Source organism: Aedes aegypti, chromosome 3 (genome assembly GCF_002204515.2).
Source record: "Aedes aegypti strain LVP_AGWG chromosome 3, AaegL5.0 Primary Assembly, whole genome shotgun sequence".
NCBI lineage: Eukaryota > Metazoa > Arthropoda > Insecta > Diptera > Culicidae > Aedes > Aedes aegypti.
This window is the reverse complement of record NC_035109.1, coordinates 152819553-152846984: the sequence shown is the minus strand read 5'-3', so window position 1 is coordinate 152846984 and position 27432 is coordinate 152819553. Positions and strand designations below refer to the sequence as shown.

Below are 27432 nucleotides of genomic sequence, written 5' to 3'. Positions count from 1 at the left end.
TTGTTCAGCAACAAATAAGCCTTACAAAAGAGGTCACTTCTTCTTCTTTTCTGGCGTTACGTTCCCACTGGGATAGAGCCTGCTTCTCAGCTTAGTGTTCTTATGAGCACTTCCACAGTTATTAACTGAGAGCTTACTATGCCAATGACCATTTTTGCATGCGTATATCGTGTGGCAGGTACGAAGATACTCTATGCCCTGGGAAGTCGAGAAAATTTCCAACCCGAAAAGATCCTCGACCGGTGGGATTCGAACCCACGACCCTCAGCTTGGTCTTGGTCTTTCTCAATACAATTATTCAATTATGTTTAGAAAATATTTTGAATCAGTCTTTTGATATAGGATTATTTTGAAAAACAAAAAGAGCACATTTAACATACAAATGGTTGAAACATACTTTATATTTCTATAATGCTTAATATACGGAAAAGCACGACAAACACTTAAAAGATTAATCTTATAAAAATATTATATATGAAATAAATGAATTTTAGTACAGTTAGATGAACAATTAAATTAAAGTTTTAACAAGTTAAAACTTATTATGAAATTTGATTAATTATTTCGGGCTTTTTACTTTGTGAATAAATTTTATCTTTGACCAGCATTGACATAAATTTCCTCATTGTGCGCTATAAATAGCCGACTGAGTTCAGCTCGCATCAGTACTGAACAGCAGCAGAAGTAATGCGCTTGTTCAGTTGTTGATCAGCATGGCACGTGTTGATTAGATATTGTTGAACAGAAGCTCAAGCATGATCAATGTTCAACTACAAGAGGTTTATATTGGGCACTGGAAAGCTGATATATGAATTCAAGGATGGCGTAGATGGCAAGGTATACCACTGACGATGGGAAGGTCTGGAGTTTGAATTCAGTATCCAGGTAGTTATTTAAAGTGGTTATTAATTCATAGTAAAAGTGTACGCTGCATTTCATATATACGGTGTTAGCGATTTTTAGTCATTTATTTGTTTTCAATCAATTTTGTGGCAGTTGAATAAAAACTGAGATAAATGCTTATAAAGCGATTTTCAAGTTGTAGAATAAAGTCAATAATACAACGACACGCTTTATAACTTCTCCAAATTTGTGTGAACAACGCCTGAACAAAGGTTTCACATGCAAATAATTAAAATGTTGTTAAACACGATGCTGAATTAAACTGCAATAATGTTGTTTGTTAAATTAGCGTTGTTAAATCATCAATCCTTATTAGGCTAAGTGAAACCCTGAATAAACATCATTTCAATATATTGTTACAGTCACTAAATGATTTGTAGCCTAATAATTTCACCAGATTTGCTTGAACAATGTGTGCGTAGCAGCTGCAAAGTAATATAATAAAGCAACTATTCAGTATGTAGTTGTGAAAAATTGCTTAATAAATGATTATAAAATAGGCAAATGTTTCTTGGGACGCTACGGTAAACTAAAATATTTGGCTAATGACCTTTGTAGCATCCCCAAGCCCCACAATATTACTAGTCCAATATACCACATATGGTGAGCGATAAGTGTGGTATCCGGATCTTTTAATTGGAGAGGACATAACTGATGGTCATTTTTTCTGGTCGTCAATAACGGCTCCAGACACACCGTGAGAGCAGCTTTAACCTCAGCGTGATGTATCGCTTTCCCATCATCTGAGCGGGTGGGTTATACTAAGGTTTGTCTAAGCCTAAGTCGCGCTGTTCACTTCCCGGTTTAGCATTTAGGGGTAATCCCAGCCAGGAGCAGCGTTCTTCTCTTAGTCGCGTCGCGATTGTTGATCCGATCGGTTCCGAGTTAGCAGTTAATTGCAGCCCATCATATTGTTCGACGGAAAGCGTGATATTATAATTTCAAACTAACAGTCGTGCACGAAACGAAAGCGTCATTGCGTCGCAGCAATAAAACTCAGTCATTTAGGAACGGAAAATGTTCCTGTTGGTGACGGTGTTTTTTGCGGTCGTTAGTCTGGCCGTTTTTGTGTATCAAAAGTTCGCGAACCAGCTGTATTATGGAGCGAAGATCGGTGGACCGAAGTGTTACCCCCTAGTGGGAAATGCATTTAGATTCATTAACAAGTCTCCACCTGGTAAGCAAAAATTTAGAACACGTGGATTTGTGATTGGGTGGTGCGTGATTGAACTGTTAAGTAGAATCATGTGTATTATGGAGGGATAGACAAACGTTTATGCAAATTGTATGTGGATTGAAAACAATGACGTTGAGATAGACGATCAATACGATCGCAGCTTTGGGTTCATATGGATGTCCATTTTTCAGTGCATAATAATTACTTTTTGCTTTTGCATTGTTGAGTGCTAGTAACATATCGAAGATTAAGATCAATATGTGTCCAACAAGCGTGGGAGATTATTTACACTGGACGTCAGCAAAAAAGTAATCGGGAAGTGCGTAGCATTTAAGTAGCTATATGAAAACCAAATGTGTAATTTTGAAATTTGGAGAGTCAGATACGTAAACAAAATATGCACGTTGAAGATTTCAACTAAAAGGAAAATAATTGGCAACGAACAATTGAGGGGCCTTCCAATAGTAATAATAACATAATTCGTGAAAGATTAGCTTGTTTTATTGATTCTCATACAATTTGAAGCTTTCGAAACATTGCTGAAAACAGCTTTGAAATCTATTTATTCAAAACTAGGTTTTTGTCACTTACACCCTTTTGCTTCTTATTCCCTCAATTGCTATCGTTTTCATTTCTCAGTTGTTTGAACTTTGTAGGCGGAGTTAAAAATAGTGATAGCATATCAAGATTGATGCCTTTTTCGTAATTAGTGCATACAGGGTTGGGCAAAAATCTGAAATTCATTCTACAGTAGCCAATCAAAGCCAATCGCAGTCAGCGAAGCCAGTGAAACTCACGCCTATCGCTGCTGTAGGCAAAGAGCCTTGAAAATTGCAAAACACCCGTTGCTAAGGGCAACCCAAAATTACTGTAGAAAAATGTTCTAGGGAAAGTGTACCAGTTATGGCCATAGTGGTTCCCTATTTGGCCATATGCAAAATTTGGATAACTTTTACATTTTTAATCTTTTTGAATGTTTTAACATCAAGATTTATCCTTTATTTTACTGCTAAAACACAAAAGATTTTTCAAAATATGAAGGCATTTAAGATATCACATATGGCGAAATAGGGAACCACTATGGCCATAACTGGTACACCTACCCTATTTCCCGCTGCATTTCCCGCATTTTGAGCCTTCAATGACACTAATGTTTTAGAAAAATCAAGCACCCAAAATAGGCTACTTGATGAGATTCACTTTTTTGAACTACTGTACTGGGAGAGCCACGTGATTTTCGCGAAATTCAAGCCTACTACTATTACCATTCCCAGCACTGAGTGCATATAACCCCTGACTAGTGTTTGGTCCTTTGACTTTGACGCTTGCTCCTGCGGGGACGGGCGACGAGGGCAGGATCGAACATGTCGAATCCGGTCAGGCATAATTATATCATGGATCGCATCACTCCCAAATCTATTCCTTATCCCACTAACAAAATATCCTTTCCATGACAACTGTGGAGATGCAGAGGTGTACTCGGTCTCTAGTAACAACGGTTGTCTAACTAACATTCTTTCCATCCCCCGATGACCGTAAGGACGTGGCCGGCGCCGTTATTGACTTTTAAAATTTTGCTCTCGATTTTTGCAATTTCGATTGTTCAGATCAATCATGGAGTATTAACTACGAATAATACGGTCATTTATGCTCATGCTCATGTTCGATAGTGCATATAATACATTTGCTCGCACTCCTCCAGTAACTGTTCTGTATCCCAGGTTAAAATTATTAGCCTAGTTCTCCAACTAGTCTTGATGATCTGAAACCAAAGTTGCCATCTGCCTTGTGGTTCTTGAGCAGCTAGAAAGCTTCCATATTCCTTTGGAGGGACTGAGCAGACTTGATCCCACCCTATTTTCTTGTAATAATGTTAAGATATTCATAATAAAGTTTTAGGAGCAACGATCGATAGAACTGTTACATACGCCGAACAATATAGTTAACAGGTCGAGGCTACAAATTTTTGCCTGTCAAGTGTTAGCAGTGACCAACACTACAACATCTAGCCGTTCAAGACCAGGACGTTAGGCAACGATTTGTCGTTTCGATTGTGTTGTTCACACATATGGCCCTCTGTTAAAACAAATTTTCAACTTCTATTCATTTCTCTCGTCGCTCGCTAGCGATTCTATCCATCTTGTCATTTCATTACTTTCGTTACTCCCTTTCACTCTGAGTATAGGTATTGTATTCACCGAAAAAAGCCAATAAATTTTCATAATAATGAAAAACTGATAAGCAGAGAGGCAACGAAAAATGAGCGAGGAAGATGTGATACAAAATACAACGGAGAGAAATTCCATCAGAAAAGAGTGCCAACCAGGGTTGTTATTAGTCGCCGGATTCGACAGACTATCAGTGACGGTGACGAAAAATAAAAAGTTTTCGTCACTACCTCAGCTCAGCGCAACCTACGTCGCCCAACTACCAGTAACCAAGCACCTCGTTGCGACGAAAAATCTTTGCCGTTTCTCTCTGTCTGTGTTTTTGTTGAACATGTTCAGCTTGAATGGAAAGGCAGACAACTAATCGGTGCCAATTGAAAAGCCGACCAAAAAGGAACCCGCAAAAAAAAAAAAATTGCGCGCTTCCGGAGTTGAACAAAAAACCCTTAGATTAACGGTAGCACACGCCTACCGGCAGGGCTAACACAACTTCTTGAAATTGTGCGTGCCCAATTGCTAAGACAAGACACCTTGTTGACTAGTAGCTCGTAGCTTAGACTCTCTTTGTCCGCAATTGTGCGCTCGGTGACGATTAGAAGCTTATGTTTGTTCAGTGCGGAGGGATGACGGGAGGAGTGACGAAAAATATTACTCGTAGACTTTTTGCGGCTTTGTTTCGTCGTGGTCTCCTTGCCAGTCATTGAAGACAAAGAAAATGACGATCTTTTACGCACTGAATATTTTTCTCAATTTTTCGTCATCGGTCAGTGACGAAACCGATGGTTACCAACCCTGGTGCCAACATAACTCCTTGAGGCCTGTGGGGTTTGGATAATCACCGGAAAGGAGTCACCTTCCACACGATGCTTATACAACTTACCCAGGCAAGTGTCGGTTCGCAAGTGAGGCAGCATGAATGCATCTTTTAGGCGAGTGACAGTAGTGAGATCATTCAGAGATGCCAACCAGCTTGCTGTGATCAATTCTATTGCCACTTTCCGACGCAGTGGATTCTATAGCTCACAAGGCCTATTTTGCTAGGACGTGTCACTCACTGAGTTATGTTAAAGTATGAGCACTTGCTCTTAGAACATAGAAACAAGAGATAAAGAGTACCAGAAAAAATCCAGGCATTTCGATGCACTCTCACTCGAATCGTTTGAGGATTCTTGTTGTAAATTTTAAGTTCAATTTTTACTTTTAGAAAAACCTCATTTTTGCATCGCAGAATAATTTCTGTCAAGCCTGTGAGAAGTCGTTGATTTTTAACAACATGCCTTTTGTGCAGGGCAGGCAATCGTCCCGTGCCCGGCTAACTTCAATCCAAAATCGTCAACGAGCAAATTTTTCTTCGTTCCGCTTGCTATCCTTACTCACAAGAAGAAGGCGTATACTGTATATTCGCTTGCTTCGCACCAACCAACGAATGCCATCACACAATTGCTTGTATTGGCAAATGAACCCGCTCTCCTCATGATTCTACAATAGCTCTGTTGGTAAGCGTGTGAAGTAGACGATTTAGAGATCGTTTGTTCGATTCCAGACGTGTTTTGATTTTGTTTTATTTTTTTTCCAAAAAATGGTCATAATCTGTCGAAGACACGATTCATATTTTTAGTCGACTCAGTGCTCCCGAATGAAAATTCGCCCATAACCAAGATATCGTATTTGCTCGTAATGATGCCAACATCCGACGCTGGTTAAGTGACGGTGACGATGTTTCTTTTAGTTTTGTCGCCAACTTTTTCCATTTGACGGTGACGATTGTCTAGCCTGTTTTTGTGACAGCAATCATTGGCAGCTCGTTGTAGAAACATATTGATCATATATTGATAAATCTTTATTATTTTATTTTATTTTATCTTTATTAAGGAGACTTTCAGCCAGTGGCTGGTTCGTCTCCGTATTGATATATCTGGGTCGCGCAGAAACGTTAATTAAATTTGTATTTTCGAACCATACTCGACCAATGGTTTTCAACAGCATTGTTACTCAGCTAACGTATTTTCTAACAAAATATGTTTTAATTTTGGAGTGTTAATAGCTAAAATAACAAAAGATTCAACAAAATATCCTATAATAACTCATTGTGTTATTTTTCACTATTGCATCATAGCAAAATATGTTATATTTTAGCATGAAATAAAAGTGACCATGTATAAGCAATTGGTTTCAGATTCTTCATACCACATTTTGTTATGAACATTTTTTCCTACTCATGATTTTGGGGAAAACAACGAAAATTCTTAAATTGAGCATTGCTGAAATAGCCTTTTTTTAAAAAAAAAAAAAAGACACCTACACGTTAATGCTTCCACTGGGCATTTTGCCCTTTGAAGGAAACACCACACTAGACAACGGACTAGCATGCAACGCCCAGTGGTACAGTCGGAGAACATTCCTCACGAAAAGTTTTCCGGCCTGCAGCGGGAATCGAATATAACTATGGACTCATGGAAATATAACCCAGCATAGAGCATACAAAATAAATCATTCTGTATGATTCCTTAGCGCTATCGAGCGTCGGAAGCCCTTTACTTTCGAACGGTGGGTGAAGAATACGCTTCCGCAACTTCAATAATTTTAAATAAATCAAAATGTGTGGCCTTTTACTGATTCTTATTCCGGACGCTTCCTCACTTTTGCCTCATATTCCGGACACTTTGAATCGAATTCCGGACAGCTCATGATAATCATTAATGGAACAGTCAAATCATCAATCGAAATCGTTAAACCACCAAAGAGACATCTAAGGTAGTTGGGCATTATAAATTTTCAAAGATATTTATGGAAAAAGTTTACTAAAACGAGTATTGAAATTGACAACTTTTGAAAAGCAAAAATTGAAACATTTCGCGTGAAATGTTTCCCATACAAAGTAGAGTGTCCGGAATTTGAAGCTGTCCGTAATATGAATCAAAACGGTATTATTGAAAAAAATCAAAAATATGAAAGCTCCTGGCGCAGATGGAATTTTCTACATCCTCATCAAGAAATTTCCAGAAAGTAGCTTATCATTCATAGTTGATATATTTACCAAATGTTTTCAATTAGCATATTTTCCTGACAAATGGAAAAATGCTAAGGTTGTACCAATTTTAAAACCAGACAAAAAACCCTGCAGAAGCTATCGTCCAATCAGTTTGCTTTCCTCCATCAGTAAACTTTTTCAAAAGGTTATTTTGATCAGAATGTTGGCCCACATCAACGAAAATTCATTTTTTGCCAATGAACGTTTCGAATTCCGCCATGGATATTCGACCACTCATCAACTTTTGCATGTAACAAATTTGAGCCGTTTCAACAAACCTGAAGGCTATTCTACCGTTCTTGCTCTTCTAGACATACAAAAAGCATTCGATAGTGTTTGGCATGAAAATTTGATCGTAAAATTAAAAAAACCTTAAATTTTCCAACATACATTGTTAGAATAATTCAAAGTTATCTGTCAAATCGTACACTTCAGGTTAATTATCAGAACTCCAAGTCTGAAAGACTTCCTGTAAGAGCTGGTGCTCCTCAAGGCAGCATTTTGGGGCCAATATTATACAATATTTTCACATCTGACTTACCTGTGTTATCTCAGGGATGTCAAAAATCTTTGTTTGCGGATGACACAGGCCTCTCCGCCAAAGGACGAAGTCTGCGTGTCCTGTAGTAGATTGCAAACAAGGTTGGATATTTTTTCTTCATACTTGCAGAAATGGAAGATTTCTCCTAATGCTTCCAAAACTGAACTAATAACATTCCCACATAAATCAAAAGCTCTTTATTTAAAACCTTCAAGTAGACATGTTGTCACGATGAGAGGGGTTCCAATAAATTGATCAGATGAAGTTAAGTATCTAGGGCTCATGCTAGATAAGATTTTACCTTTTAAAAATCACATTGAGAGCATTCAAGCCAAATGTGACAAATATGTAAAATGTCTCTGTCCCCTTATTAATAGAAAATCAAAACTTTGTCTTAAGAACAAGCTTTTGATATTCAAACAAATTTTCAGGCCAGCCATGTTGTATGCTTTACCAACATGGACTATCTGTTGTAATACCACGAAGAAAGCTCTGCAGAGAATTCAAAAAAAAAAATATTGAAAATGATTCTGAAGCTTCCTCTCAGGTATAGTGCCAATGAGTTACATAGAATTTCCAATGTTGAAACATTGGAACAAATGTCAAATAAAATAATTAATAATTTCAGGCAAAAATCGTTACAATCTTCTATTGTCACGATTAATGCGTTATACATTTAGGTTAAGTTAGGTTAAGTAAATTAAAAACGTGTTTTTTTCCTCTTATAAGCAGGTGAAATTAACTCACCTGCAAAAAATCTGAACTGCTACGGCAAATGAAATATAATATGTTGTTAACAAAATGTAATTACGTGGTAATCATACAAATTGTTAATGTTTTTCAATAACCAACAAACAGTTTCTACCATCTGCTGCGCTGTCAAGAATATCGAACTGATAAATTGCTATTTTATTTGCTTAATTTACGGCTAAGTATAACCAATCAGTGATAACCATAGTCTATCGCCATGCACTGGTGGTGGTGCACTCTAATTTGGAATAACATCAAACAAATGGCCTAACTAATACAAACAACATTATTGATGACAGTTTTCATTCCAAAGCTGTTTAGATTTTTGCATCTTCATGCGTGTATCTGCTTTTTAAACTATTGTGCAGTATAAGATTGTCTCAAGTAGTGTTTTGTTTTGATTCATGGTTACGTCGTGATAACGAAATATCAATGTTATACCGAAAAGTGGAATTGGTTCAGAGTGTAAGTTTGTCGAATTGATTCAGAATCGAAGCTTGGTTACACTTCTGAATTACGGTTGTTTGAAAAAGTATTCGAGAATTTTCATCCTTTGCGAGAAGCGTTAGTGAAAGACAAACACAAAAAATATGAAAACGCACATCTACGAATTGTTTATCGTGCATCTTACGAATATTTCATAAAGTCACTGAATCGCGAAATTCTGTCAAGTACAAATAATTCGTACAATGAATGCAAACAGCGTCATACGTACGAAATCTTGTGTTACGAAATGGATTTTGGATAAAATACGAAGAGATGTTTACAGTGTAGGGTAGGAGTTTGAAATGGTTTTGCTACGGCAAATTCCGCAAAGCCCAACGAATCAATCTGCGTCGAACTCTCTCTTTTAGACCCATTCAGATAGGAAGGGTTTCAAACCGCTCATCCGTATTCTAGCACTGAACGGACTGAAAAGCTCAATACAGCAATTTCAGGCAATATACGTCTCTAAATTCCTTCCCTATTCTAAATATGAGTCCAAGATTCCTTCTTAGTTGTGTACGAGCATGACGATTCAAATTTTAAAAATGTTTGAAAATCCAATCTCCCATATGCTCCTTACCATCATTACCATTACCATGTTTTGTGAAATTTTCAGCTTTCTAAGTGGTGATTTAAAGGTGACCCAAAGACAATATAGGTTTATATGGAAATTACTATGGAGAATATTTGAGAAATGATCCAAACACGATAGTACTGTAATGTAAGTAGAAACCTATCATTCCATATTGAAAAATCATTCTTCAAACCTTAATGAAGGATGTTGTTGAAGAAACAAATCCCTTTTGTGCTAATTTTGTTTCGGATTTTTGTACATGTTTGAAAGGCTATAATCCCATATTATGCTAAATAATAGCAAATAAACTCATGAATATCTTTTCTGCTATCCGTCGGGTTAAATTTCTATCTTCAACAAATTTCTTTATTGTGGTTTGAAGAATAAGTTTTTACTATGGGATAATAGTTTTGTACATACATTACAGTACTAGCGTGTTTGGAACATATCTCAAAATTTCTCCATAGACATTTCCATATAAACCTACATATGTAGGAACATATATATTGTCTTTGGGCCACCATTAAATCACCGCCCATAAAGCTGAAAATTGCGCAGAACACTATGTTTAAGGTAAAGATAGTAAGGAACATGTGGGAGATTGGATTCTCAAACATTATTAAATTTTGAACCGCCCTAATGTAGGAGACATGTTGCCTGAAAATCAATTTGGAGTCCAGTATGGCGCCAAGATCTTTCATATAGCTTTCTCTGCTCGACCTTTCGTCGGGAAAACTGTAATCGTAGAAAAGGAAACTACAGCGCACTTCTAAGCAATTGAAACCATTCAAAGTAAACAAACAAAGTTAACAATCCACTCGGTAGAATAGATCGAATTTCAGAAACTTTTATCAATGACAAAGTCTTCACAACGTGAATCTTTAAACTAGCCCCAAAGCAATATAAGAATTGGGTTTATCTTAAGGTGAAGATGAAACGAAGCCAAACTTCAAAATTTCAAGAGCACGAATCTGGAGAACCAAACACCCATTTGAGCTGAAATCACCACTAGCTAGTAACCAATCGATTAAGTTTTCAGCTCAAACGGATGTTTGGTTCTCTGGGTTTGTGCTCTTGAAAATTTGAAGTTTGGCTTTGATTCATACTGACCCTAATCCTGTACTGCCCCATGAATAGGTGAAGTTTAGGGTGAATTACATGTAAACCTGCTGAATTGTTCTTAAACTTCTATTGTAATGAAACCTAAAGGTGTACAATCAAATTTCATGAGACGTTGTGTGATAAGAGAATTCACTGCAATATTTGAGTTTTTTTTATTATGTTTAATATTATACTAAACTGGACAATTAAACAAAATAATGATAAATAGGAAAATAATGCCCTACAGGTAAAGCTGAAAATCCTTGAAAAAATAAATTAGAAATGTAATCTTAACATAAAAATGTGTATCAATCAACGATTGGAATAATACGGTAAACTGTTTCGAATAATGGATCCATATAATTTGGCTATGACATGATATTGGTTGGACCCACATAATTTGGTGACGACATTTCAACCAGGGCCCAGATAGCCGTAGCGGTAAACGCGCAGCTATTTAGCATGACCAAGCTGAGGGTCGTGGGTTCGAATCCCACCGGTCGAGGATCTTTTCGGGTTGGAAATTTTCTCGACTTCCCAGGGCATAGAGTATCTTCGTACCTGCCACACGATATACACATGCAAAAATGGTCATTGGAATAGTAAGCTTTCAGTGAATAACTGTGGAAGTGCTCATAAGAACACCAAGCTGAGAAGCAGGCTCTGTCCCAGTGGGGACGTAACGCCAGAAAGAAGATTTCAACCACAACAATGGTTTTTGCTGCGTATATTCCAGCAAATTCCATTCAGATCACCGGTGATAACGATGCAATTGAAAACCGGTAATCTGTCCAACGCGTAGAGTCAATCAAAACACATGGTTCAGTCACATTGTATTCCAGATGCCCGAAAACTCGTTCGGTGATCCATATTTTCCAGTCCCATGTTCCAAATCAGCACGTAGCGCAGCTGATCTGGATGCACGCACCTAGTAAGCAAACGGCTAGGTAATACCGGTGAACGAGTTTTTGAGTTGGACATCCCAGTGAATGGTTCTACCAGCGTCATCGTCAAATGTTACAATCACGTTACTGCGTTTCACGAACTGACGATGTCCAGTTCGTTCTAGAACTTTTAGAGTTGTTGCTATCGAAAAAACTAGCATTGTCGGCTTTTTTTGATATCGCATTCTGATTATTGACTTTTATTTTTAATGTACAGCTCAGTAGTGAATGGAACACAGCTATCACTCACATGAATGGAGCTTCTGCGGAATTCTAGAATGTTTTCAAACAGGTTACCAAACGAAAAGGTATGGCAAGTATTGTTGAAACGAAGGCAAAACAATTTTAAAATTTAGCGGAATCAGGTAAACGTGCTTAGATCGATCAGCTAGCGAAACATTTTATTTAGATAAAAAAAATGAACGTAAATATATTGCAAGTGCATATTACTAACTGCTTTTTTTTTAATTCTATTTGATCATTGCAGATTTTTTCCTCACCATCGAGAGGACTGTCCGCGAAGCGGGGAAATGCTTCCGCCTTTGGCTCGGTCCAGAGCTGCTCATTATCGTAACGGATGCTAAGGTCGCCGAGGTAATTATACTACACTACTCGTTGTTGCTTGCTGGCTAGAAGTGGTATATGTTTTATCGTACCGTAAACCGGGATAACTTTGATAGTGATTTTTAAACAAGCACTGGCAACTAAGTTAGCGATTAAAGTTAAAGGAATGTATGTCGATTCATTTTGAAATCACCTATAATTTTTCATATAATCGAAAGTTGATTTTTGATATACAAACAAACATAAACTAATGAAATCCATAACCAAACAACATCAAGCGTGTTTTAGAATAAGGGCGTATATCGCATGATCGATTTCTCTTCATCTTTCCTTTCTTATGTGAATGAAGGTGATAAAATGTGGGTTTGTTAGCATTTTTCACCTCAGAACGCTGGGCAGCGATGCAACCTTGCGTCCTGAGGTAACAAAATGTTGACAAACTTGCGTCTTGTCGTCTTTATTCACAGAAGAGAGGATCGATGAAAAGAAATCGTTCATGCGACTTACGACCTTATTCTATAGAACACGCTTGAACTGTCTGACCACATCGCAGTCGGAACTGTATTTAAGAATGTTGATAGAGAACCAGGATTAAAATGTATGCATTAGAGTATCAATAATCAGTGATAAACTCGTTAAAATCAAATAAAATCGTAATCCTAGAAGAATATTCTCGATTCCAATGAAAATAACTCTGCCACCAAGTGTCAATTGATCAACATAAAATATGTTATTTCGTTAAGTAGCGGTGGGCCCCGCATTATCAAAGATATCCCAATTGGGTCCTAAAATTTTTAATGAAATCTTGTTTTTATTTAATAACACGAAAAAGCATGTTACTGTAACTACTTTAGCAATTTTTCCCGCTCAAATAATGGCTATATCATGTTTAAACTTTAATTTCAAAATTTGGTCCATAAATGAATCTTGACACTTTTGATCATGTTTGACGTTCGCTTAGTCGACAAAAAAAACACAGGGGTTTTAGTTCGACCACTGGGGTTGTTCCTATCTGACATTTCGTAAGGGACACGGAAAACAAAATACACCCAAAATTTGAGTTTAAGCCAAAGGATGTGACAAAATCTAAAAAAATGTTTTTTGGGCTTAAACCAACGGAAAACATTAGAAAATTGAGTAAACATGTGTTTTTGGCCCAAACTTAAGCGTTTGGCACTAAAATTGGGACAGGGCTTTAGGACCCTATTTACGGTACTTAAAGCCAATCGTATATACAACAGATTTAGCCGATATGTCACCACAAAATGCGTCGCGTCGTCGCTAATCGGGTGGATTGGCAATAAAATTAGTCGCACAGGTGCTGAATAGCTTATAGGGCAAATAGTACCAAGTTACGATGACACCTGAATACTAATGTAAACACTCTTAGATGTGCGAAGGTTCGTTGATGTTTATACTGGGATGCAATGCTTATTGTTTAGAGTGTAACAGAGCGAGCAGCGACAGTGACAGTGGCACAGAAACACAGATAGATTGCGGCGCAGAGTAACTTTGACTTGCGAAGTTCAATGATGATAACTGAACTGCAAACAAAACTTTCATCATGGATCAGCTTCCACAGAATGTTGCATAACGAAATAGCAAATATAATTTACAAGGTCTCTCCGTGTAGTACACTATTCAGCTCGTATGTATGGAGACCTGAAGTACACTCCCGTGCAAAAGTTTGGGTTCACCCCCTTAAAAACATACTAATGTGTTTTTTCCATATCTCTGTGTTTACACGTCCAATTTAAACGCTCTATGACGCATTTAAAAGGCAATGTTGTTACCTCGTATGTATTTTCAAAAAATATTTTTCAAATTTGAAATTTTTAATCAATGTGTCATTAGAATTGTAATCTTATATTCTTTGAAGAGCACTCACGAAATTTTGACGAAAAATTCTGAAAACTATTCATAATCAATAAATCAGTAATTCAAGACATCGTGCCAAAGTTTGGGATCACCTGAGCTTACGCAAATCATTTTTGTCAATATCTCTGCCATTTTTTAACCGATTTCAATAGTTGATAGCTTTTTCAAACGCAAATAATGGGGCGTACATGATTGGTTGAGGTTTCACAGATTTTTTTAATGTTCTAATAATTTTTAATAGTTTTCAGATTTTTCCACCAAAATTTCGCGATTGCTCTTTAAAGAGTAACTTTAGTAATTTTAAACTTTGGTCAATCCAATGCTGAGGATATACACAGTTAAAAATAATGAAGATTACACGTCATGTAAACTTCATTTATGCGATGTAAACATGACGTCATGAAAATTTAAGTCTGGAATCATGTAAATATGTGTTATATGTCACGTAACCACACAGGATCCTGCTAGATTACATGACATATAATTGAAGTTTACATGACATATGATGTAAATGTCCAATATATAGCACGCTCCAATTATGTGCATTATATGTCTCAGAAATTTACACGTTTCTTTCGAACTGTGTAAGCCATGTGTTTTTAGTATGTTTTTCAAAAATGTCTCAACTTAAGTAAACATATATTAAAAAAAAATACAAAATTCCAAAAATGTGTTTGGAAAAAAATACACACTTAGATCAAATTACCGAATTCGGTAACTGGTTTACTGAAATCTCAACAGCTGACTGTTCGGTAATCGGTTCGGTAAACCAACCGATTACTGATTGATCGGTAATTTACGGATTCGAGCTGAGCTGTCAAAATAACCGATCGGTAATCGTCCACAGAAAATTTGTAGTTTCGGTCCTCATTATGTTTTCCATGAGATTTAACTTCTCATGTGAAAAAATTAAGAAATTAAATTAATCGACGAATTAATCACACTTCTTTATTTGGTTGAATAAAATGAAATGCTTATAGTAATAAGATTACTATAAGGCGATCCAGGAAGCACATTCATTTTTTTTTTCTATCTTTATTAACGAGATTTTTAGCCTAGTTAGGCTAGTTCATCTCAGTTGATTTCATCTGCATATAAGAGAGAAAAAAAAAACGCTTTCAATTAACTTAACCTTACTTAACCTAGATCATCTAGGCTAGATGTTTAACGCATTAATCGTGGCAATGGAAGATTGAGGTAATCAGGTAAGTCAGATGTGAAAATTTGGTAAAATATTGATAGCTTTGGACTATTCTAACAGTGTGTGTTGCAAAATTGTTTTTTTTTTGACGTAGAAGTACGTCTTTCTTCTCTATACAGGAGTGAAATTGGAATTTCAAAACCAGGAGCGTTACTTTGGCATGAAATATTTTAAACGTTTATAACTTTGCTTAACGGAATTTCTTGATTAGCACCTCAATCGAAAGCCAAGACATCAAAGCTTCATGTCGTTTACTTACTGAATCCCACATACCTGTCTAAATAGTTTAATAACTGTTTTAAAAGAGAACGTTGATTTCAAGCAAATCTATATATAGGGGTGGCTAGAGAAAATTTGACGTCATTTGCTTTTCACTCTCCGATTGGCTCGCATCTCAGCAGGCGACAGATCGGCTTGCTCTGACCGGACGTGCTTTTCAGGCACAGACATCGATAGCGAAGGACGCCCCCGTTTGTCTTGCTTCGCTCAAATCAAACTGTCGAGCGAGCGAGAGAAGATGCCGTCCGAAGCTAAAGCCATCACCGCTGCCGCCGCCTAGAAGAAGAAGAGGAAGCAGTCCACAGGAGAAATTGCGGTCGAACTGTGAACACGGTCGGGCGAGTCATTCTCGCTTTGTGGTTCACCGCTTGTTTGCGTTCACCCAGCCATCGTCATCGCCGCCGCAAATTTAATCGGCCGAGAAGCTGTTGACCCGCGCTTCAAAATTTCGACTCGTGATGAAATCATCATTGGTGGTCAAGAAGCAATCCCGTTAGGAGCAAATACCAGAAGCCCCCTGAGTTTTGCTGGTCCGAGCAGTGTTATTTATCCGTAACAACATCGAAGCTAACAAAGCCATCGGTTCTTTTCAGAGCCATCAAATTTGTGGAAAAGAGTTAAAAGAGAAATATTTACGATTTTATTTATAACTTCTAATATTCCTAAATCAATTTCACAGCTTCATACAAAATTTCATTTGTCATGAATAATTTATGACTCAACCATTTGAGATTGTAATCGCGGACGCTGCTGCAGTGCCGTCGGGGTGAGTGCTCAACATTTCACAACGATTGCAAAATAGAGTGGCTTTTCTAACAGCGCCTTTTATGTTCCATATTTTATGGGAACACTTTGATTAGGAAAATTATCCCATGTGACAAAATTGCGACATATTTAGAATGCTTTTGAAAAGACATTCTCATTGAACAATTGTAATAATTTTGGCACCCATGGATCAGAAATTTACCGTCATAATAAAGAAAACTATTAATTATCAATAGCTCGTATTGAATATTTAGGGAATGCCAATCATTCCAACAATTCATGTTCGACCAATTTCTCACGTAATAGTATTCTCCGCAATTTTCAAGTAATTCCAAGCCCAACACATTATTGGCACATACCCATTTCCCAGATTGGTCGTTCAGAAAGCGAAGAGCACAAAAGGGAGGAGCATCATCTGCTATTCCAAGGTTATAAAACATGCTGCCTTCGTTGGATTCAGTTTCATTCCATTTCCGCTTTCGAGCTGGTAAGAGCTCCTCCGAACTTGCTTAGCGAGAAGTACCTCGCTGCTAGAAGCTTGCTGAGCTGTTAATCCAGAATCTGGTTTGTGAAATCACTCAAGATTTCAAGATTGAGCTACGTTTCCAGATTTCAACTAAATCCCTGTGATCCGCTACCCTGTTTCTGTTGTGTACCCATGAATTATTCAGCTGGTTTGTTGAATAAACAGAGAACTTATTAACATCTTCTTCTTCTTGGCATAACGTCCTCACTGGAACAGAGCCTGCTTCTCAGCTAACCGCGGACACTAACCACTCGGCTAAGGAAGGCCCCAACTTATTCGCATGCATTTGCAACTTTTTCGATTTTCCATACAAAATGACTAACTTTGGTAAGTTAGATCTCAGTTATTATGGAAATATTTTCGAATGAAACTTTCACAGAACATCAGATGTTACTTGAATTTTAACATATATTTTTGAATAATTTTTCCAATCACAAGTTTGTAAGTAATAACGGTTTGACTAAACTGTAATTTTCGACGAAAAATTCAAAACTTTTTATCTTAAAATTTCATAGCCTTACACAAAAACTGTCTTCAGCAAACTTATTCATCTCGTCAAAGTCTACAACTTTGCTGAAGATACCATGAAGCTATTCCTTCAATATGTTTAGTAAATCACTCAAAAACATATGTTAAAATTTAAGTTATGTCTGATATTCTGTGAAAATTTCATTCAAATCGGTTCATAAATAACTGAGATATAGTTTATCAAAGTCGGTCATTTTGCATGAAAAATCAATAGAGTTGCCTTTTTTTTCTCAGCGAAGAATTACACCATCAACGAAAATAGCGCGAAAGCAATAACCAATCGCGTGCGAGTAGCGAACAGAGTGACGAAACAACCAAGCGAGAACCCCACCACTCGCCATCGGTGAACGGAGCTCGAGCAAATAAAACCACTGGTTGTTCTGCTCCCAGCTCATTCACAAATCGAACGGCATAACGAACGGATCAAGCAGCGGAGCAGCAAAGAAGAGCGCGTGAAAGCCACAGCAGTGTGCGAGTAGCGAACGGAACCAGAGATCAACGAAGCGAAAGCAACAACTGAAAATCATTCAGTGGACGGATTAGTAGTCAGCGCGAACCGGCGACCTGTTGGAAAGTAACGCCAGCGAAATATACACCATCTGCCTCTCCTTACCATTCATATTCTTGTACATGATGAATTCAATGAAATGGTTTGGTTTGGCGATGAAGCAAAGAGTTATTAAGGATGATTTTACTTAACAAAGAGTTGTTGATAAATATTCCAATCAATAAGAGTTGTTTTGAAAAAGTTCACTTTTATCAGAATTTTCCTCGGAAAATTTCTGCTTTACCAAAGAGTTGTTAATGAAATTCCTGCAGTAAAGGGTCGAGTTTCTCCCCACGAATATATCCAGCCAGGACCAGTCATGGAGGACAATCCATCCAGAGCATCACGGCCCCCGCTTCCAAAATTCTCGAGTACGGAAATTGGAAAATGTATTAAAATTGCGACATTAAAATCAATAAATTGTTTCTTGACCAATTGTAATGAGCAACTATTGATCTGAATTGATTTTTCTACATGTTGTCTATTGCGTTAATCTGAGAAATAGGCTATATGAAATTGATTTCTTGGCAAGGGATGTACAAGATGAGCATTATGCTGTTATTGCATCCCGACGGCACTGCAGCAGAGTTCTCGGAACATCCTCAAATTGTCGTATTGTCGATTATTCGTGATAAATCAGATATTGTATGATGCTACGAGATGAATTAAGAGATTATAGCAAGTTTTTGGTAAGCACATTAAGAAATATTACTAGCTATATTATCACGAGAAGTTCTTACTAGCTCGAAAGTGTAAATGAAATGAACCGAATCCTGTTGTTGTTACAGAGGGATTTTAATCCGAAGGTCATTCGTCCCTTAAATGAACCGAATCTGTCAAAGATAGTATGTTTTACATAATTTGAATTGCAGACGATGCTCCTCCCTTTCGTATTCTTCGCCTTCTTCTGATTGACCAATCTAGGATAAGGTACATGAAGTTGATGTCTTGGTTAGGGATTTACATATCTTGGAAAATTCACATGCGCGTTCGTATGGACAGTAAAAATATCAACATTATTTTAATAGCTTACAATAAATTAAAATCACGCATGATATTCAATAGTTTTCTTTATTATGACGGTAAATTTCTGATCCATGGGTGCCAAAATTATTACAATTGTTCAATGAGAATGTCTATTCGAATGCATTCTTAAAATGTCGCAATTTTGTTACATGTGATAATTTTGCTAATCAAAGTGTTCCCACAAAATATGGAACATCAAAGAGGCTGTTGGAAATGCCACTCTATTTTACAATTGTTGTGGAATGTTGAGCACTCACCCCGACGGCACTGCAGCAGCGTCCGCGATTACAGTCTCAAAATGTTTAGTCATAAATTATTCATGACAAATGAAATTTTGTATGAAGCTGTGAAATTGATTTAGGAATATAAGAAGTAATATATAAAGTCGGAAATATTTCTCTTTTAACTCTTTTCCACCAATTTGATGGCCCTGAAAAGGGCCGATGGCTTTGTTAGCTTTGATGCTCTTACAGATAAATAACACTGCGGGATGTTATCAGTTGATTGCCATGGTCAAACGGGGAATCCTCAACTCAAATGTATAAATTTGAGCAAGTTATTTGCTTATACGACGAACCGAAAGATTCGTGGCGTGGATGACGCACAACAATAACAGGTAGTGGATCACCGGGCTTAAGTTGAAATCTGATGATGGCGGCGATGACGATGGCTGGGTGAATGCAAACAAGCGGTGAAGCACAAAGCCAGAATGAATTGCCCGACCGTGTTCACAGTTCGACCGCAAATTTTCCTGTGGACTGCTTCCTCTTCTTCTTCTTCTTCTTGGCGGCGGCAGCGGTGATGACTTTGGCTTCGGACGGCATCTTCTCTCGCTCGCTCGACAGTTTGATTTGAGCGAAGCAAGACAAACGGGGAAGTCCTTCGCTATCGAAGTCTGTGCCTGAGAAGCACGCCCGGTCAGAGCAAGACGATCTGTTGCCTGCTGAGATGCGATCCAAGCGGAGAATGGAAAGCAAATGACGTCAAATTTTTTCTAGCCACCCCTATTTATAGATTTGCTTGAAATCAACGTTCTCTTCTAAAACAGTTATTAAACTATTTAGACAGTTATGTGGGATTCAGTAAGTAAACGACATGACCCTTTGATGTCTTGTCTTTCAATTGAGGTGCTATTCAAGGAATTTCGTTAAACCAGAAAACAGTTATAAGAGTTCAAAATATTTCATGCCAACGTAAGGCTCTTGGTTTTGAAACTCCAATTTCACTCCTGTATAGAGAATTTTTATTTTACTTTCAAACTGTGCGGCATAATCACATGCAAACGCATTCAGTTCCCGATGGTTGGCGCCTGTGCTTTTACTGTTCATAAGTCGCAAGGTGGAACTTTCCCCGAGGTCGTGTACGACTATGACAAAAGCCAGGATCAGCAATTGGTATATGTTGGTTTGTCGCGGGTTACTTCACTGCAAGGGCTATTTTTGACAAACTCTTCCAATTTTTTGACGTTGGATAACGTCTTACGGCAACATACTGGGGTACAATTTCGAAAAACGAAAAATCGCTCGCGTCACGAAAAGTTGTTAGATTTTGACTTTTAATAACTTACTAACGCCCGGATAGATTTTCAAGATTCTTGCACCAATCGATTGGAAATCTTTCGAATCTACTCCAACAATGAAAACTATTGATTATCATGACTAAACTATTGAAAAATTGGGAAATATCGAAGCATGTCTTATTTTTTATAGAAAAGCACATTTTTCTTGTGTATTCCTGACACAGACATCATTGCGCGATATCTTAGCCACTTTCGTCATTCAAAGGGAAACGCCCCTTTCGGTCTTCTTCTTACTTCTCTTTATTATCTCGTGTTCAGTCGAAGCCAACCAAACTCGACTTCATGCGCGCATCAGTCAATCGTTGACCAGCAACCGGAGAAGGACTCATATCGGAATAAAATTTACACGTTCGTCGCTGCTGCTGCTGTTTATTCCCAAGCTAAATGCTGCGGGTTCCGTGTAATCGCTCATCATAGCCCTTGGCATCCAGCTAGCCCATCGAATTCGTGGAGAATGCGTCCAGAAACCTTGATAATTACCGTCGGAGGAGTGAGCAAACCGTCGAATACAAGGATGGACAAGAGAGCACAAAATTACCGACCGCATTTTAATTTAATCGTTTTCGGTGATCTTTTGGTGTGTTTCTGTCTAACAATGGAATGAAAAGCCAGTTTGATCGACGGTGACTACCACCGACCGTCCTTTTCAGGACGACAATTTCATTTTAAAAGAGTTGTGAGAATTTTCCACCGTGAAGAGCGACATTACTGATGATTGAATGTAATTGATTCAGATTTTGGTCAGTCATTTGCACGCAACCATAAATGGGAAATAAATTTCCCATTGTGCGCGCGCGGGGCGATCCTCGACAGTGTGTGCATGAGTCGGATAAATTGCGAACGGCACTTGAATGAAGAATTCCTCCCGGTTTGTTTCGCATTTAGAGATGATCGCATAATGCCGTTGTCGCCGTCGCTACCTAAATGATACTAGAGCGATCTGTATCAACTCGTCGAACACAGAGCTAAAACTAATAAGAAACAGCTTTGTTGTCTTTCGATTTGGTAAGACATTGTCGAACGAATGGAAATACGCACACAGAAAAGACTGCTACCGCCGCCCGACCCGAACGACGGGAACCTATGTTAAACTTTGTTTGCCATTTATCTCCGTTGAAAACTAATCATCCGAAACTATAATTGATAACTAAATAAATTATTGAATCAATTGTGGCCCTGAAAAGGGCAGTTGTTTGAAATTGTGCTTCAATGCAATTTCAGCACGTTCGCCACGGATACGACGAGTATCGAAAGACTTCGGAACCCACTTAAGGTGCAAGAAAAAATGGCTCAAAAGTCAGAACTGAAAAAGCAGTTTTCTCCTTTTAAAATAATAAATTCATGAAGATAAGAACACACAGCCGTTTTATTTAAAAAATAAAAGAGCTGTGTGTTTTTATTTTCTTCGATTTGTCTATTTGAAAAAAGAAAACTGCTTTTTTAGTTTTGACTTTTGCACCATATTTACTTGGGCCTTAAGCAATCAATCTTAGTGGATCATGCGTGGACCTTCAAGCGGAATATTTGTTTGTTGAGCAAAAGTTATCGCTCATGCTTCTTCTTCCATCGACCGGTTGAAGAGTTAATCGAACCAACCAAATAATAACACAAAATGTTCATAATAGGTCAACAATGGCATGCAACAAATAGTGTGAAAATTGATTAGAAGAGCACTTATTTTCGACCTACAAGAATTCTGTGCCAATTTTCGGATTTTCATACAAAGTAGGCCAAAACCGTATCGAAAATCGGTAGAAAGTTAGTGTTGGGTCGAAAATTGGTGCTGTTCTCTCAGAAATCTTTCATAAGTTCGTGACGGTCTCAAGCCAGGAAATAGAAGATGCTAATGTTATCCAACGTCACTTTGGCGGTCGTATCTCGGAAACAACCTCTTACTTTTTAAGTTCAATCACGCCAAAGGCAGCAATTCTACCAAGAGGGTTGACTTGAGGAATGAGCTGCAGCGCTTAGGCAATCATCGATTAGTGACGCTTTGAGACGAACTGCGTGAAATACTGGATCATAGCGGCCAAGCCTGCATATTGATGAGTATCAATGTACAGAGCCTAAATGCTCATGCAATGGATATTGCTACAGACCAAAGCACTGGACCGATTCTATCGATTATCACGATCGAAGCACCCGAGCTATCAAACATCTAATCTACTGGAGGAGTTTGGCGAAACCGGCCAGAAACCGATAACCCAACCAAGCAACACAAGGAAGCAACGACCAAACAAACAAATTCAATCATCTGGCATTATTCCTGGAACACCAAACACTGGTTCTCGGAACCACAGAACGACAAATGGTTCTTTTCAGGACTACCAAAATAAGTCCAAAAAGAGTTAACTTCTGAAAACTTCATCCGATCAATAACAACACAAAACTAGTACACTTACAAATTCATACACTTGACAAATCAAATTATTAATCATCGTAGTTCTACGTCAACCCCGCGGTAATGTAATAGACATTACCCACCCCAAATTTTTTTAATTTTCAATCAAACCTTCATGCCAAACACTGTCGAATGCTTTTTCTATGTCTAGAAGAGCAAGACCAGTAGAATAGCCTTCAGATTGGTTGGAACGGATCAAATTGGTTACACGTAAAAGTTGATGAGTGGTCGAATATGGCGGAATCCGAACTGTTTATTGGCAAAAATTGAATTTTCGTTGATGTGGACCACCTTCTTCTTCTTCTTTCTGGCGTTACGTCCCAACTGGGACAGAGCCTGCTTCTCAGCTTAGTGTTCTTATGAGCACTTCCACAGTTATTAACTGAGAGCTTACTATGTCAATGACCATTTTTGCATGTGTATTTCGTGTGGCAGGTACGAAGATACTCTATGCCCTGGGAAGTCGAGAAAATTGCCAACCCGAAAAGATCCTCGACCGGTGGGATTCGAACCCACGACCCTCAGCTTGGTCTTGCTGAATAGCTGCGCCACAAGGCTTGCCGAATAGGATAATTACGACGAGTGCTGTAAAAATCGAGTTCTGCAACGAGTTACGTACAACATTTTTTTCAATTTCGTAGAAGACCACTTGAGGGTATCAGAAATTGTATCGGAATGCATTCACTATTATTTTACAATTTCTGAAAAATTGTTGGGTTATGATTCATAACGCAACTCAAAACAATTGCGTAATGAGAAAGCATTGGGTAATGAATCTTTACAGCACTGGTTTCAGTTAGGTAATGACTATTCCTGCACTGCATACTTCAGTGCAGGAAAGTAGGCCGTTTCATGACAGATTGGCGTGAAGAAAAACAGCCTATTACGATGAGAAATTGCAAAAAAATACATTTTAAACATACATTAATGTAAATACTGTTCGCTACCATCACAATAAACAATAAAGATTGTGTTCTAGAAGGATTACCACACTCTTAAAAATAATGAAAATTACTGCAATTATGATTATGACTGAATGACACATGATGGAACGACACAAAATCGTGTCCTTGAAGATGTATTGAACAAAAAATGTAATTTTACATGATAAAGGACACGAAAACGATGGAACTGTGATTGACATTTCCCGAATCAGACACTAACGTATTTCAAATTTTATGTGCATCCCAAAAGACATAAATCACAGGATTTTTAGTAGTGTGCACCGCTAGCTTTCGCTAACGGGTGTAAACAAGAAGCGATAAGGGATCAATAGGTAGAAAAATAGTATCACTGAGAAGTACTGTTTTTTTTTTCTTTAAGTAGTTTTCAACCGCAAAAAGAATTTGTGTACGCACAGCACCAGAGTACGATGCACACTGATTCTGAAAATATTTGTTATTTCCTCTTATAGGGCGTCCTGAGCAGTCCCAAGTTCATCGAAAAGTCCGGCGAATATAACTTCATCCGACCGTGGCTCGGGGACGGATTGCTGACGAGCAGCTACCGAAAATGGCACTCCCATCGGAAAATCATCACACCAACGTTCCATTTCAAGATTTTGGAACAGTTTGTAGAGATCTTCGACAGCCAGAGTAACATCCTGATCGATAAGCTGACCCCGTTCATGGAAAGCGGGGAAACGTTTGACGTGTTCCCGTTGGTAACACTTTGCGCCTTGGATGTGATCTGTGGTAAGTCAAGTATTGTGAGCCGTTAGTTGAGCTAATGAATGATTTTGAGGCTGTTTCAGAGTCTGCTATGGGAACAAAGGTAAATGCACAGATCCATTCTGACTCGGAGTACGTACAAGCCGTGAAAGAGTAAGTTTCTTGTTGGGGTTTTGAATATTCAAGTAACTAACTGTTAATTATCTTGATTAGGATCACAACGATTATCCACATCCGAACGTACGACGTCCTTGCACGTTACGATTTCCTGTTCAACCTGTCGTCCTACCGGAAGAGGCAAGACAAAGTCCTGGAAGTTCTGCACGGTTATACCAACAGTGTAATTCGATCCAGAAGGCGCGAATTAAGTGATGCCAAGGAGGCAAACCCCGATAATAATGCCACCTCTGAGCTCGGAATTCGTCGGAAAGTCGCCTTCCTGGATATGTTGCTACAAGCTACGGTCGATGGACGGCCCCTGACTGATGTGGAAATTCGCGAAGAAGTCGACACATTCATGTTCGAAGGGCACGACACGACAACATCGGCCATTAGTTTCCTGCTGTACAGGTTGGCCAAGCACCCAGAGGTCCAGCATAAAGTTTACGATGAAATAAAGGCTGTGATAGGAGAGGGTATGACAGGACCGGTTACTCTTTCCATGCTAAATGAGCTCCATTACCTGGAATTGGTGATTAAGGAAACCTTGCGGCTGTATCCGTCAGTGCCTTTCTATGGACGAAAAGTGCTGGAGAACAGTGAAATCGGTACTGAAATTCGCAAAACCTGTCTGCCAATTATTTCTAATCTATCGATTTTTTTTACAGAGGGAACAACCTTCCCAGCGGGGTCCAATCTAATCCTGATGCCGATGTTCATGGGTCGTGATCCGGAGTATTTCGACGATCCGCTGGAATTCCGACCGGAGCGTTTCGAGAAGGAAATTTCCGCGGAGAAGGTCAACCCCTACCGGTACATTCCGTTCAGTGCTGGACCACGGAACTGCATCGGGCAGAAGTTTGCGATGGCGGAGCTGAAAAGCGTGGCCAGCAAAGTGCTGAGGCATTTCGAAGTGTTGCCACCGGAAGGTGGCCAGGAGGAATCGTTTATCGGGGAAATGATACTGCGGCCCACGTACGGGGTTTTGTTGAGATTGAAAAAGAGACAGTGATATTTTGATAATGCTTTTTATTTGTACATGAGATGTGATATGATAGTTGCAATTTATATACGAATTTTTATTTATAAGGATATTTTTGAAATATATTATTGTTGTTATTTGTAAAGAAAACATCGCAACACTTTATAATGTTTTCAGTGTATTATTATGATACAGCAAGGCTTGTGAATCAGGTCTAGCGCAGAGTTTTTTTTGTCGTTTAGTTCCTCTTTTCCTTTTTTGAATTTAGTAGTCCTCCAGAGAGCATGAGCATGTTAGGGTCCTAAAGCCCTGTCCCAATTTTATCCTAGAAACACATGTTTACTCAACTTTCAAATGTGTTAAATGTTTAAATAAAAAAAATTAAGTGTTGAGCGCTTCACTCCAAGTGTACCAACAGTCTCGATGGTAAGAGCGTCAGGTCCATCCCGGTGATTTGGTATATTTCTCGGTATGATTCCCGTTAACGGCTTGGTTTTTTAAACAGCATAAAACCTTTTTTATGTAATTTCTTGAATTTCTTTAAAATAGACTTACACAATTAATAACATTTACCCAAAAAATGAGTAAAAATATATAGTTCTTACCATAATTGGATTTTACCCGTCCTGGGCTTGGAATTATATTTTCCAGGGAGCGATGAATTTTGATAATTGATCGCTGTTGTTAGTAGTTTTGATTAGGTGTTGGGTGAATTTCAAAGCAATGGCAACCTCTTTATTACAAAATTTAGATTTTATCTTCTGACCTAAAGATTCTGGTTAAACTACTGTACTATGCAGTTGGGCTGCACTACGCTATCACTCATCAAAATTACTTTCACTTCGGGAAAATATAATTTCAAACTGGCGAGAAGATTACAAACTGAGGGTGGGTTAGGAGCACAATCAGACCCTTGAATGTGCAATGTGGGGTAGTAATTGGGAATGCCATTGACGGTTTGTAATCTTCTACGAGGTTTTCGAAAACCAACAGGGCGCGTGCACCGGGTTGCGGATAGGAGCAAAGGGAGATCAATAGCATCTACCTAAAATAATAGAGCAAAAAGCCGTTCCATGATTAGGTAATGTTTAGCGATCTTCTATGGTGTTCTAGTACTATAAAATTCTTCACTCACTGGGAATTCTGGCCTTGATAATATCAATAGTGATAAAAACATAAAATAATACCTAATACTTAATAAGTACAATGTAGCTTCAATGTAGTAATAAATGAAATAAAATCAATTTTCTATACTTGACAAGGTTTTGAAGACAATCAATGAGTGAAAGAACTACCTATTAGAAAAGCCACATCAGCTAAGGCTATACATATACAAATGTTGGTCATAGGGTCATGGCGAGCATTCGGTATGTATGTCTATGACTGATTCTTATCTAATAGGGGCACAAGAAGACCACGCGGACAATTTCGAAACAAATTATTTTTATACATCGGTCTTACGATCCGAAAGGCTCAGCTATGCTGCAATGTTTTTGTAAGCTATTCATCACTACTGTTTAATTGTTTATAATTCTAACAAAACTACATAATTAACTCATTACTAATCACTGTTCCTACATTCTCTTTTTCTCTCCTTCTTATCTGTTGCATGATTATGAGCATCACTAATATAATGCATGAGCATGCACAAT

The 27432-nt window shown here is 38.2% G+C and overlaps 1 protein-coding gene across 1 annotated transcript; it reads left to right on the top strand.

Moving 5' to 3' along the window:
• Window positions 1-1728: 1728 nt before the first annotated feature.
• LOC5569664 (cytochrome P450 4d1) lies at window positions 1729-25930 on the top strand. Its single transcript, XM_001652878.3, has 6 exons — window positions 1729-2080; window positions 12163-12269; window positions 24384-24663; window positions 24723-24792; window positions 24853-25406; window positions 25467-25930. The coding sequence occupies exons 1-6, from the start codon at window positions 1921-1923 to the stop codon at window positions 25808-25810; spliced, it is 1515 nt and encodes a 504-aa protein (XP_001652928.1). The 5' UTR covers window positions 1729-1920; the 3' UTR covers window positions 25811-25930.
• Window positions 25931-27432: the final 1502 nt, after the last annotated feature.

Excerpts from the sequence above, each read along its gene's own strand:
- LOC5569664 (XM_001652878.3), top strand. The coding sequence starts at position 1,921 with ATGTTCCTGTTGGTGACGGTGTTTTTTGCGGTCGTTAGTCTGGCCGTT. Across the intron at positions 12,270-24,383 it reads CGGATGCTAAGGTCGCCGAG|GGCGTCCTGAGCAGTCCCAA; the intron begins GTAATTATACTA and ends TTCCTCTTATAG. Across the intron at positions 25,407-25,466 it reads GCTGGAGAACAGTGAAATCG|AGGGAACAACCTTCCCAGCG; the intron begins GTACTGAAATTC and ends TTTTTTTTACAG.